General features: G+C 44.2%; 1 protein-coding gene across 1 annotated transcript in view; it reads right to left on the reverse strand.

The window, feature by feature from the left end:
* Positions 1-12,575, reverse strand: part of LOC129711640 (uncharacterized protein C7orf31 homolog) — a 44,107-nt gene extending 31,532 nt beyond the window's left edge. The window contains 3 exon segments of the mRNA XM_055659442.1: positions 425-496; positions 2,169-2,348; positions 12,201-12,575. Coding sequence (XP_055515417.1) covers positions 425-496; positions 2,169-2,348; positions 12,201-12,346 — 398 coding nt within the window. The 5' untranslated portion in view covers positions 12,347-12,575.
* Between the last annotated feature and the right edge of the window lie 1,255 nt (positions 12,576-13,830).

The following is a 13,830-nucleotide window of genomic DNA, read 5'->3' on the forward strand; positions in this document are numbered from 1 at the left end:
GAGAGATAGATCAGCCATGATTGATAGGCAGCGTAGACTTGATGGGCCAAATGGCCTAAATCTACTCTTATCACATGACATGATCATTGTCCAGCAGCTATCTCCACCTTCATCCTCCTCTTCCCACACCTGGTGCATTGCCTCTTTTTGGTGGCCTCCATCTATCAACCATTTTCTCTATCTCCCACTCCAACCCTCACCCTCCCCTACCCTGGCTCCATCTGCTCATCATTCTTCATCTATCCTTGGTCCACCATAATCTCTGGCTCCTGCCTCACCCCTACCTCTCATCTCCCCTCTCAGTCCTGATGCAAGGTTTTGACCAAAAAATGTTTACAATTTCATCCCACAGATTTTGTTAAATTTGCTGAGTTTCTCCCAGCAGTTTGTTTGTTATTTTATGGAGTAAATCAGTGAAACTTACAGCTGATCAGTGGGACGAAGTTGACTCCTCTTCAGCTGGGTGATATCATAATATTGGTCAATGGTAACATCACTATACAAAAATACAAAGAGGGAATTAGTAGATGCTTCAACATGTCCGAAAGTCTCCTAATAATTGCCAAAAATAATTATTAAACAGGTTGCAGAAAACTGTACCAAATAATTGAACATTATATATATATAGGAGCTCCAACAACAATGGCTTTTCTCTGACTGTAAATGTGCAGGGATTAACATATTGTGTGCAAGGTTTAAACGCCAAATGGTGGGTCCTCACCATATTTATTGACCTTTAGCTCTTTGTAATGCAACTCTCTTTCCTACCAAAGAAAGTGTGAACAGTAAATCATTTATCCCTAAGTCCATGTTTGTATTCCCTGTAGTGAAAGCTGTCATGCCCAAGTGTTTCCCTGAAAACAGAATTTCCAAATCTGTCAGCTAATTTTGATGTCACTTAAAATGGATTTTTGCAGCAGAGGAGATATCTTGTTATTTCATTATTATTCATAAACCTTACAGAGGACATTCCAAAGATGCAAACAGGGTATCTAGATTAAGGATTAAATGCACATAGTCAACATTATACGAAGTAACAAAAACTCATTCTATTTAAAGTAATAATAAATGACAGCAACAAATGTAATTAATTCCATGTGAATAAAGAAACATAAACACTTGCACAACTCAAACCGCAAACCACCTGTCATTAATGAATGACTATTTAACCGTGGAAAGAGAAAGAAAAATTCCATAGGGGAAGTTGTGTCTAGAGATCTCCAACGTTTAGCAGGGAGTTCAATTGGGATGCTGCTAAAGGTTCTCAACCAGGGTACATTTGTTGCACTTTGAACTAGAACATCTAGCATAGACCTGCACATCTCTCATTCCATATTCAGGATTAGTCTGAGTTTCAGCCTCACACCCAGAAGATCCTTCCAAATAGCTGAAGTCTATAAATGCAAGGGAAGAATGATATTTTGACCTTCCCGCTACACATTTAAAAAAAAACTTTCCAAAATACTTGCTAGTGGAATCATTTGTAAATATTCAAAGCCACGTTTTGAAGAGTTGCAAGAACATCCTCAATGGAGCTTGTTCACAAATTTAAGCACACAGTTCTTGAAGGATTGTGTGAATCCATGCCCCTATTTGTCATACCCATCCCAAGGATCACACACTCTTCTGAACCACCATAAATTGACACTGCTCATCAATTCAAATTTCAGACAAAGGGAACACACCCTTGAGTCCTCCACATATATAGCCATCCACAACCTATAAATCTCCATCACACCACAAAAGGAACAGATGTCAACATTACAATTGATAAAGCATTAATTTTTCATCCTTAAATTTTGCCCTTCGCACATAGAGAGAAAAAACTTAGATTAGAGGAGCATGGAGTGCTGTTAAACAACCAGGCTTCACATGAAAATAACCAATCACATTGGTAATTGCCTTAAATATTAGTTATTATCCATGCTTCTTACTTGGGCACAAAACACTGATAAACCTTTCCACTGCCACAGCCTTTGCTAAATCCTGTATTTGAAATGATCTACATTCAAACCACAAACGGATTCATGCTTAATGTTGTATTCTTCACTGAGTACAACACATCTATTGTCGATGCCACAACTTTCACCTCACCAGAGCTGCATTAAAATAGGTTCTCAAAAGATATTATGAGATTTTATTAATCAAAACAACAATAAAACACAAACCCAGGAAGAGGGTGTCCACCATAACCAAAATGTCGGTGTCCCTTTTCCATGAATGTGGGATGCCCATCCTTTCGTCTGTAACTGTCAGGTAGATTCAGGGTTTTAACTCCTCCATATTCCCTCTCAGTGCCCCAAGGAGTCCGGGGAATCTTTGGAGCGTTTTCCAAATATTGAGCATATCTGTAACAAAGGAGAACATTTTATGTGTTAAATAGGGTGGCCAACTGTTCCGTATTAACTGGGACATCCCATCTATTGGGCTAAATTGGTTTGTACCATACAGGACAGCCCTTGTCCCATATTTGACTGCTACTACTCGGGTCGAGGGGACTGTCGGGTTGGAGCACTGCGTCCGGCCCCGCCTCACCTATCCTGACGCAGTGCAGCCCATAGAGTGCAGCAGCAGCGTCTCACCCGTGGCCCTGTCGGTCGACAGCCCAATCTTCGGACCTCCGCTTACCGCCGACACCACCACCCCTCCTTCTCATGGACGATCATCGGTTCATGAGTTGGATGGGGTGCCGGACTTTGCGTGCACCCCCAGCCAAAACACCTCAGCTGGCCTGCCGGCTGGGCTTTGTGTGCAATCCAGCACCTGGGCCAACTCATCATTCACCCAGCCACGACCCAGTCAGTCAATGAATTGCCGTCGGGAATTTGTCCCTTATTTTGACCTTTTGTCCCTTATTTGGGAGTGAGAAAGTTGGCAACTCTACTGTTAAATGATGTAAGGCCACATTTATTTAAGCAAAGACAATCGAGGGTACATTGTTTTATCATCTTTTCCCAAAGGAATAATGGATGATTAACCATTATAGGCAGAAAATGTATAACTTTTAAAGTGCTCAGACTAATTACTTAAAATGCATGCTTAATAAAAAGGCTTTAAACTGTCATTATCCTTTGAATCTTGTTTTTAATGAAACAAGACACAATATAAGTATGAATGTTATAATTTGGCTTTTTATTCATTTAAAATGGGTTTAGTAGTTCGGCTAGCAATTTCAAATTTGTTTGTTAACCATTAGAATGCATCAGTCACCATGAGAGCATATCGTTGGTGAAAGATCACCACCATCTAGTGGGCACTATAAGGTATAACATTTACTCAGATTCTCAGTATTGTGAAGGAATTCATTTCCACTGGATCAGCTATCATTATAAAAGAATTTGGCACGCCCCCGTGTTTTGATGGAATAAAATGAGTTGTGACGGGATGACAACAAAGTCAAAGAGAGGATAAATAAACTCTTGCATCTTGTGCTGCAGAAATCCAAAGGCCCTAATCTAGACTGGCAGTTCAATAAATATTTGAACTTGTCTATACAGGGTGCATTTTCAAAATACACTGCTATCCCAACATTTGCAAGTGTGATAAATGACAAGAAAGATTTAAACAGGATATAGTCTGATGGAATGGATGGACATCAGACAAATGGAATTTTACAAAGTGACGTAAGCTGATGTATTTTGGAAGGCCAAGGGAAAGCATTATAATATAGAGAAATATAAAGTGAAAAATACTATGAGCACAAATCTCCAAGTTGGTTAAACGTATTGATTTATAACAAGTATCTGTGATCTTGGATTTGACAAGGAGTTTATGTTTAATATGTATAAACACAGTTGACACCAATCTTTCCTTTAATGTCAGAAGGCAAAGAAGATTGTGATCGACTTTAGTATACATTGACGGCACTGAAGTAGAAATAATTGAAAATTTCAACTTCCTAGGAATAAATATCACCAGTCTGAGACCAGCCATATCAAAGCAATGGCCAAGAAAGCCCACTTCCTTAGAATACTTAGGAAGTTTAACGTCCCCAACAACTCTCACCAACTTCGACAGGTATGCTGTGGAAACCGTTTTATCGGGATGTATCACAGCATGGTTCGGGAACAGCCCCATCCAAGACCAGAAGAAATTGCAGAGAGTTGTGGATGTAGCCCAGATCCATCTCGCAAACCAACCTTCCTTTCATCAGTTCCATCTACACTCCACCCCTCAGCAACACCAACCAGCTTAATCAAGGAAGAGCCTCACCCTGGTCACTCCCTCTTCTCCCCTCTCTCATCAAGCAAGAGGAACAGAAGTGTGAAAACACATACCTCCAGATTCAGGGACAGTTTCTTCCCAGTTGCTATTTTTAAGAGCCCTATCTAGCTCTCTCTTGAAAGCATCCAGAGAACCTGCCTCCACCACCCTCTGAGGCAGAGAATTCCACAGACTCACCACTCTCTGTGAGAAAAAGTGTTTCCTCGTCTCCGTTCTAAATGGCTTACTCCTTATTCTTAAACTGTGGCCCCTGGTTCTGGACTCCCCCGACATCGGGAACATGTTTCCTGCCTCCAGTGTGTTTAAGCCCTTAACAATCTTATATGTTTCATGTTTCATATAAATCATGTCTGACGAATCTTATAGAATTTTTCGAGGATGTAACTAGTAGAGTGGATAAGGGAGAACCAGTGGATGTGTTATATCTGGACTTTCAGAAGGCTTTCGACAAGGTCCCACATAAGAGATTAGTATACAAACTTAAAGCACACGGTATTGGGGGTTCAGTATTGATGTGGATAGAGAACTGGCTGGCAGACAGGAAGCAAAGAGTAGGAGTAAACGGGTCCTTTTCACAATGGCAGGCAGTGACTAGTGGGGTACCGCAAGGTTCAGTGCTTGGACCCCAGCTATTTACAATATATATTAATGATTTGGACGAGGGAATTGAATGCAACATCTCCAAGTTTGTATATGACACGAAGCTGGGAGGCAGTGTTAGCTGTGAGGAGGATGCTAGGAGGCTGCAAGGTGACTTGGATAGGCTGGGTGAGTGGGCAAATGCATGGCAGATGCAGTATAATGTGGATAAATGTGAGGTTATCCACTTTGGTGGCAAAAACAGGAAAGTAGACTATTATCTGAATGGTGGCCGATTAGGAAAAGGGGCGATGCAATGAGACCTGGGTGTCATGGTACACCAGTCATTGAAAGTAGGCATGCAGGTGCAGCAGGCTGTGAAGAAAGCTAATGGTATGTTAGCATTCATAGCAAAAGGATTTGAGTATAGGAGCAGGGAGGTTCTACTGCAGTTGTACAGGGTCTTGGTGAGACCACACCTGGAGTATAGGGGGGTTGCACGCAAGGTCACTGGGTCATAGGGCTTGACGCACGGAGCCACTCAATCCATCTGGAGGACATCCGTCACTTCCGGTATATGTTATTAATGCAAGAAATACGTACTTTCCTACCTGTTAAAAACCACCAAAATTTTGAATTTTTATGCTGAAAAAAATTGTGGAAGTCGGGATAAGTGTGAGAGACATGTACCCAACTTTAGAATTCCTAAAGTGAAGCGAAATGAAGGTAAAGAGAAGCAGAGCTGAAGGGACAACAGCAGCTAAAGTGCTTGGTAAACATTGGCTGTGCAGATATCGTAATCGAAAATATTGGGAATTATTGTGTTTGCTCACTGCATTTCATCAACAATAAGGCATTATTTGTGTTTTTTCTTGATTCCTTTGGTATCTAAAAAGTCTCAGAAGTGATCAATCTGGCTGTAAATCTTTCTTCAGATGCGTTTTCATTTTGTATGTAAAAACACACTTGAGAAACATGGGCGATTTAAAAAGTTTACAGCCAGATTGATCACTTCTGAAACTTTTTAGATGCCAAAGAAATCAAGAAAAAACACAAATAATGCCTTAGTTGATGAAATGCAGTGAGCAAATGGCCAATGTTCACTAAGCAGTCTGTCTGTTGTTGTCCTTTCAGCTCTCACTTCTATCTACCGTCATTTCTCCTAACTTTTGGAATTCTGAAGTAGGATAAATGTCTCACACGCTTATCCCGATTTCCATAATTATTTGCCACAATTTCGGCGGGTTTTAATGGGCCCGCTACGCTGGAAACAATGGTAAGTGCCTACCTGCAGTACATCGCGTGTAATCCATTTGGAGTAGCGTAGCAACAGTACGGGTCATGGGTCGTGACCCGACTGCCATGGAACCTCCCTATTGCGTACAGTTTTGGTCTCCTAATCTGAGGAAAGACATTCTTGCCATAGAGGGAGTACAGAGAAGGTTCACCAGAATTATTCCTGGGATGTCAGGACTTTCATTTGAAGAAAGACTGGATAGAATCGGCTTGTACTCGCTAGAATTTAGAAGACTGAGGGGGGATCTTATAGAAAATTACAAAATTCTTAAGGGGTTGGACAGGCTAGATGCAGGAAGATTGTTCCCGATGTTGGGGAAGTCCAGAACAAGGAGTCACAGTTTAAGGATAAGGGGGAAAGCTTTTAGAACTGAGATGAGAAAAACATTTTTCACACAGAGTGGTGAATCTCTGGAATTCTCTGCCACAATAGGTAGTTGAGGCCAGTTCATTGGCTATATTTAAGAGGGAGTTAGATGTGGCCCTTGTGGCTAAAGGGTATGGAGAGAAGGCAGGTACAGTATACTGAGTTGGATGATCAGCCATGATTATACTGAATGGCGGTGCAGGCTCGAAGGGCCGAATGGCTTACTCCTGCACCTATTTTCCATGTCTATGTTTCTATGTTTCAATCGCATCCCCTCTCATCCTTCTAAACTCCAGAGTGTACAAGCCCAGCTGCTCCATTCTCTTAGCATATGACAGTCCCGCCATCCTGGGAATTAACCTTGTAAACCTATGCACTCCTATGCACTCCCTCAATAGCAAGAATGTCCTTCCTTAAATTAGTGGACGAAAACTGCACACAATACTCCAGGTGTGGGTTCACTAGGACTCTGTACAACTGCAGAAGGACCTCTTTGCTACTATATTCGATTCCTCTTGTTATAAAGGCCAACATGCCATTCACTTTCTTCACTGCCTGATGTACCTGCATGCTTACGTTCATAGACTAATGAACAAGGAGCCCCAGATCCAATTGTACTTCCCCTTTTCCCAACTTGACCCATTGTTTGCAGTCATGCATAGGTTCAGATGATCCCCAGAATCTAACATCTACATTGCATGAAGCAATCTGGTTTGTTACCCAAGGTATTCATGTGTGCTCTGTGATGAAGTGGAAGGTTAAGTTGGGGGGATGCTGCAGAGTAAGGTGCATTAGGTAGGTGTGGACAACATCCTTCTTCAAAGTTCATGTTATTAAATTACTTTGCACTGAACTCCTCTAAACGCCCATGTTCTTCAAAAATATATGCATGCCATTTGTAAAATTATGAACCACAAGATAAATAACTCGGGTGTCAGAAGTTAGTACCGTGAGCAAATTTGGGCCCCATATCTGAGGAAGGGTATGCTGGCTCTAGAGAGGGTCCGGAGGTGGTTTACAAGAATGATTCCAGGAATGAGTGGGTTAGCATATGATGAGTGTTTGACTGGGCTTCTACTCGCTGGAGTTTAGAAGGTTGAGGGGGGGGGGGCCTCATTGAAACTTACAGAATAATGAAAGGCCCAGATAGAGTGGATGTGGAAGGATGGTGGTAGTCTAGGACCAGAGGTCTCAGGATTTAAGGATACTCTTTTAGAAGGGAGGTGAGGAGGAATATCTTAGTCAGAGGGTAGTTAATCTGTGGAACTCATTGCCAGAGGGCTGTAGAAGCCAAGTCAGTGGATATTTTTGGCAGTGGATATTTTTGGTAAACAAATACTTGATTAGAACGAGTGTCAAGGGTTATGGGGAGAAGGCAGGAAAATGGGATTAGGAGGCAGAGATCAGCCATTATTGAATGGCGGAGTACACTCGATGGGCCGAATGGCCTAATTCTACTATAACTTGTGAAATTTCATAATTTATATGCTGGATTTTAGTTCTTTATCAAGATTAATATAAAGTTAAACATTCAATTGAACAACTGGCATTTCATCCCTGCAGTCTATTCACTCAGCCTCTGCTTGACTATTTTAATTGTCCCCAGTACAATAGGTATTAACTTTAATCCCATTAGATGGCAAAATCTTTTATGCTATTCATGAATCATTCATTCATCTGGATTACCTTTCTCCACAGGTTACCATGGTGCAAAGAAACAACAAAACATTTGACATAATGGTAGATAAACAATACTTCACCTGCACCTCCTCCAACCTCATCTATTGCATCCGCTGCTCTAGATGTCAGCTGATCTATATCGGTGAAACCAAGCGTAAGCTTGGCGATCGTTTCACCGAACACCTCTGCTCGGTCCTCACTAACCAACCTGACCTCTCGGTGGCTCAGCACTTCAACTCCCCCTCCCATGCCGTATCCGACCTCTCTGTCATGGGCCTCCTCCACGGCCAAAGTGAGCAACACTGGAAATTGGAAGAACAGCACCTCATATTCCGCTTGGGGAGTCTGCATCCTGGTGGCATGAACATTGATTTCTCACAATTCTGTTAACCATTGCTGTCTCCTCCCCTTCCTACCTCAGCCCTCGGGCTCCTCCTCCTCCTTTTTCCTTTCTTCTCCCTGCCCCCTCCCCTCCCCCACCACCCCCTATCAGTCTGAAGATGGGTTTCGACCCAAAACGTTGCCTATCTCCTTCGCTCCATAGATGCTGCTGCACCAGCTGAGTTTCTCCAGAATTTTTGTGTACCTTCGATTTTCCAGCATCTGCAGTTCCTTCTTAAACACTAAAATATCTCTTGTTAACACTATCCTGAAATCAATAGACATAATGATAAGGGACTATTGAATCTGCGTGACAGAATAAAATGATTACTCCTGGTGTTGCTTCCTTTACATCGGCAAGACTAGGCGACTGTTTTGCCAAACACTTGTGCTCGCGGTCCATCAATGCCTGCTGGAGTTCAAAGTTGGTAAACATTGTTAACTCCTCTTCCTATTCCCATACCGACTATTTTGTCCTCAACATCCTCAATTGTCAGAGTGAGGCCACATGCAAACTGGAAGAACAGCATCACATATGGGTGGCTTCCTTGGGTAGCTAACACCCCACTGAATTTTCAATTTCAAGTAATACAGCCCCTAGCCCCCTTCTCACCCCATACACATCTCTCCCACCAACACAGCCACACTGCTTCTCTCCCCTTCTTGATGCACCAATTTTCCATTCCCAAATCCCACATTTGCCTTTTACACCCCCCTCTCCTCCATGCCCTTCCACCTATATCACTTCCTCTGGCTTTAGATTTCACTCTTCCTCTTTCTATCTCTTTTACCTGTTGTCTTTGTCATTTGCTCCACCTATCTGCCATTAGGTCCCTCCCTGACCTGTATCCACACCCATCACTTCCCAGCATTTGTTCCAGCCTCCCTTTCCTTACGCAAGTGTCATCCTTACTCCAGTCAGTCTGTAAAAAGGAGACACAAAATGCTGGAGTATCTCAGAGGGCCAGGCAGCATTTCTGGAGTGAAGGAATGAGATGTTCCAGAGATGCTGCCTGTTCTATTGAGTTGTTCCAGCATTTTTGTGTCTACCTTCGATTTACACCATCATCTGCAGTTCTTTCCAACACAGTTTGCAAAAGGGTTTAGATCTGAAATCTTATCTGTCCATTTCCCCCACAGTTGCTGCCTATCCTGTTGAGTTCCTCCATCACTTTATTTTGCTTGGGAATCTCCATAGGTCTGATTGGATGTTGAACATTCAATGTTTTGTTTCTGCATTTTTTCAAGCATTCTGTTGTTGTGGTTGTATTACTGGGCTGGTTATCAAAGTAAATAACCCAGAGAGAGTAGATTCAGTGTTGAAAGCAAAAAATAATATTAGCTAACTATTTAATAAACCTGTTGCATTGTTGTAAATACCACCTCACTAGTTCACTCGTATCCTTCAGATGAGGACATAGTGACTGCACTCAGCCATGGTTGAAGATGTCCCCAATAAGGCATGGTGGTCAGTACATTTGAGAATGTCTGGTGTAAGGATGTTCTTTACAATATTAATGACCATTCTGTAGCTGAGTGCCTCTCTGAATCTTCACCGCAGAAGTCCACGTCTCAAGTCTGAGATTAAGAGTGCCAACTTCTGGAAAAATAATTTCATTTTTCTGTGGATCCTTGGCCCATAAAGCTGGGTTCATGGCCCAAAGATTCAACAGTAATGCCAAAGGATACTATTACCACTGCTGGATTGAGCTCAAGTACCTGCAATTAAGTGTAAAAGATGATATGCTTCCAGTTCATTCACTTACTACTTCCTATACAACTTGATCAAGTGTTTCTACATCAAAACCTGTAGACCAAATGAGAAAGCCAAATGCAAGGTGCATCTGATGGTATAGCCATTGAGGAGTAACCATCTAAAGCCTCACTAGGGTGTGAGTGCTCTTTGATTATGTTGGCTGCTTTCCTGAGGCAGTGTTAATTGATGAAGTGGATGGGACAAAGAATGGTTGTGCAATGGACTGGGAAATGTCCACAACATCTTGCCGTTTTGGCTAGAGCAGTTGTCTTTGCAATTTGTGGTGCATCCAGGTGAAAGGCTTTATATTGCGCATCTGTGGAAGTGGTAAAAGTTGTTGGAAACATGTTGAATGTTGATGGCCTTCTGAGGAAGTAGATGGATTTGTGTGCTTTTTTGGTCATGGTGTCAATGTAGTTGGACCTGAACAAATTGATGTTGATATTTACACCTAGGTACTTGAGATTCAGTCTGCATAACCTACATGTTCTCCTGGTTGCTCAACACTTTAGAGGAGAAATGACAGTAGATAGAAGCGAGAGCTGAAGGGACAACAACAGCCAAAGTGCTTGGCGAACATTGGCCGTTTGCTCACAGCATTTCATCAACAGTAAGGCATTATTTGTGTTTCTTCTTGATTCCTTTGGCATCTAAAAAGTTTCAGATGTGATAAATTTACAGCCAATTTTATCTTCTGAGACTTTTTAGATACCAAAGGAATCAAGAAAAAACACAAATAATGCCTTACTGTTGATGAAATGCAGCGAGCAAACGCGACCATTCCCAATATTTTCAGTTTCGATATCTGCACGGCCAATGTTCGCCAAGCACTTTAGCTGTTGTTGTCACTTCAGCTCTCGCTTCTCTTTACCTTCATTTCGCTTCATTTTGGGAATTCTGGGTACATGTCTCTCACGCTTACCGCGACTTCCACAATTTTTTACAGCGCAAAAATTCAAGAGTTTGGCGGTTTTTAACAGGTAGGAAAGTATGCGTTTCATGTATTAACAACATATACCGGAAGCTGCGATGTCCTCCAGATGGATTGAGCGGCTCCGTGCGTCATGCCCTATGACCCAGTGACCTTACGTGCAGCAACCCCCCTATACCCAAAGACGCGCAGGTTGAAGGCCAGAGTTGACCACTGCAAATTGCTCTTCAATGGGTGGGTTGTAGAATCTGCGCGGAACTGATGGGATGCGAACTGAAAGGTCACAGATTGAATGACTGGGAAAGAGTCACCACGAGTGGGCGTGGATTCGATAGACCAAATGGCAGAAAGAAACAACTACTCTGGAAATCCTTCCCCAAATCCTTCCTCTCCCCTTCTTCACTCCAATGGTAAATGTTTATAGAACATGGCTCTTGCACAAAACCCGAGACCATCCATTCCCTGAGCCGCCAAGGTCACACAAAAAAGCTGGAGAAACTCAGCGGGTGCAGCAGCATCTATGGAGCGAAGGAAATAGGCAACGTTTCGGGCCGAAACCGGCCCGAAACGTTGCCTATTTCCTTCGCTCCATAGATGCTGCTGCACCCGCTGAGTTTCTCCAGCTTTTATGTGTAACCTTCGATTCTCCAGCATCTGCAGTTCCTTCTTAAACCCTGAGCCGCCAAGTTGCTCCAGCACTTTGAGTTTTGTTCAGTTGTCATGTGCCAACCGCTTGTACTGATTTTGGGGCCACTTCTAACTCTCCCAACTTCTAACTGATAAGCTTACCATCGTTTCCAGATCCCGCTCCACGGGGTATTGTGGAGCACGTTTTCTCTACGAGAAGGTATATATTGTGTTGTCAAAACAGACATCGTTTTGCAACGACTGGCTATTGGTTATTAGCAGTGAGGGGCGGCTGGCCGCATCCCATATTTCCCTTCCCACTGCTAGATGGGGACCGGGCGGGAGCAGCCACATCTCACCTGGCGGCAGACACAGTGGGTCGCTGGGGAGTCTGCATTGGCGTGATCTGGTCACTGGACTGGAAGGTGGGGGGCAGGTTCCGGTACCCCTCAACTTCTCGGTAATAGTAGAACGGGTCTTCGGCCGCCATCCCAGCGGTCGCCATGGCGAGAGTTCGGGCTAGGTTTGCGGGAGTAAATGTCAGAACGATTCACCTGAAGGGGGGACTCTGGCGGATGGGAAACACCGCGGCCGCGGCCCGCCCGCCTCTACCAAGGAAACGGGAGCCGCCCCGCCACTGGCATTGGCCAATGTTGGGATGACGGCGGTCAGGACAATGAGGCGCGGCCACACACTCAATAATCGACGGCGGCGGGAGCTGCACTCCGGCTGCTAGTGCCCACTACCCCCTGCTTGTGCCCACTACACCACTAACTGCTTGTGTCCACTACACCACCCCCTGCTTGTGTCCACTACACCACTAACTGCTTGTGTCCACTACACCACTAACTGCTTGTGTCCACTACACCACCCCCTGCTTGTGTCCACTACACCACCCCCTGCTTGTGTCCACTACACCACCCCCTGCTTGTGTCCACTACACCACTAACTGCTTGTGTCCACTACACCACCTCCTGCTTGTGTCCACTACACCACTAACTGCTTGTGTCCACTACACCTCCTGCTTGTGTCCACTACACCACTACCTGCTTGTGTCCACTACACCACTAACTGCTTGTGTCCACTACACCACCTCCTGCTTGTGTCCACTACACCACTAACTGCTTGTGTCCACTACACCACTAACTGCTTGTGTCCACTACACCACTAACTGCTTGTGTCCACTACACCACTAACTGCTTGTGTCCACTACACCACTAACTGCTTGTGTCCACTACACCACTAACTGCTTGTGTCCACTACACCGCTAACTGCTTGTGTCCACTACACCACTAACTGCTTGTGTCCACTACACCACCCCCTGCTTGTGTCCACTACACCACTAACTGCTTGTGTCCACTACACCACTAACTGCTTGTGTCCACTACACCACTAACTGCTTGTGTCCACTACACCACTAACTGCTTGTGTCCACTACACCACGTTCTGTATGTGTCCGCTACACCACTAACTGCTTGTGTCCGCTACACCACCCCCTGCTTGTGTCCGCTACACCACGTCCTGCTTGTGTCCACTACACCACTAACTGCTTGTGTCCACTACACCACCACCTCCTGCTTGTGTCCACTACACCACCCCCTGCTTGTGTCCGCTACACCACTAACTGCTTGTGTCCACTACACCACCTCCTGCTTGTGTCCACTACACCACCTCCTGCTTGTGTCCACTACACCACCTCCTGCTTGTGTCCACTAAACCACCAACTGCTTGTGCCCATTACATCACGTCCTGCTTGTGTCCACTACACCACGCCCTACTTGTGTCCACTACACCACCTCCTTCCCGCCGCTTGTGTCCACTACACCACATCTCCAGCATCCTGAGAGGAAACAAATGCGAATCACGGAGCTGTACCAAAAACCAAATACTCTCAGCGGAAGAACTCGCTAGTTTTCTGGGCAGCCGTCTGGCCATTATTTTGTGACTTCCTGAAAACAGGAGTAAGTCCATTTTGGCGAGCCAGTCAGG

This window comes from Leucoraja erinacea, chromosome 2 (assembly GCF_028641065.1).
Source record: "Leucoraja erinacea ecotype New England chromosome 2, Leri_hhj_1, whole genome shotgun sequence".
Lineage (NCBI taxonomy): Eukaryota > Metazoa > Chordata > Chondrichthyes > Rajiformes > Rajidae > Leucoraja > Leucoraja erinaceus.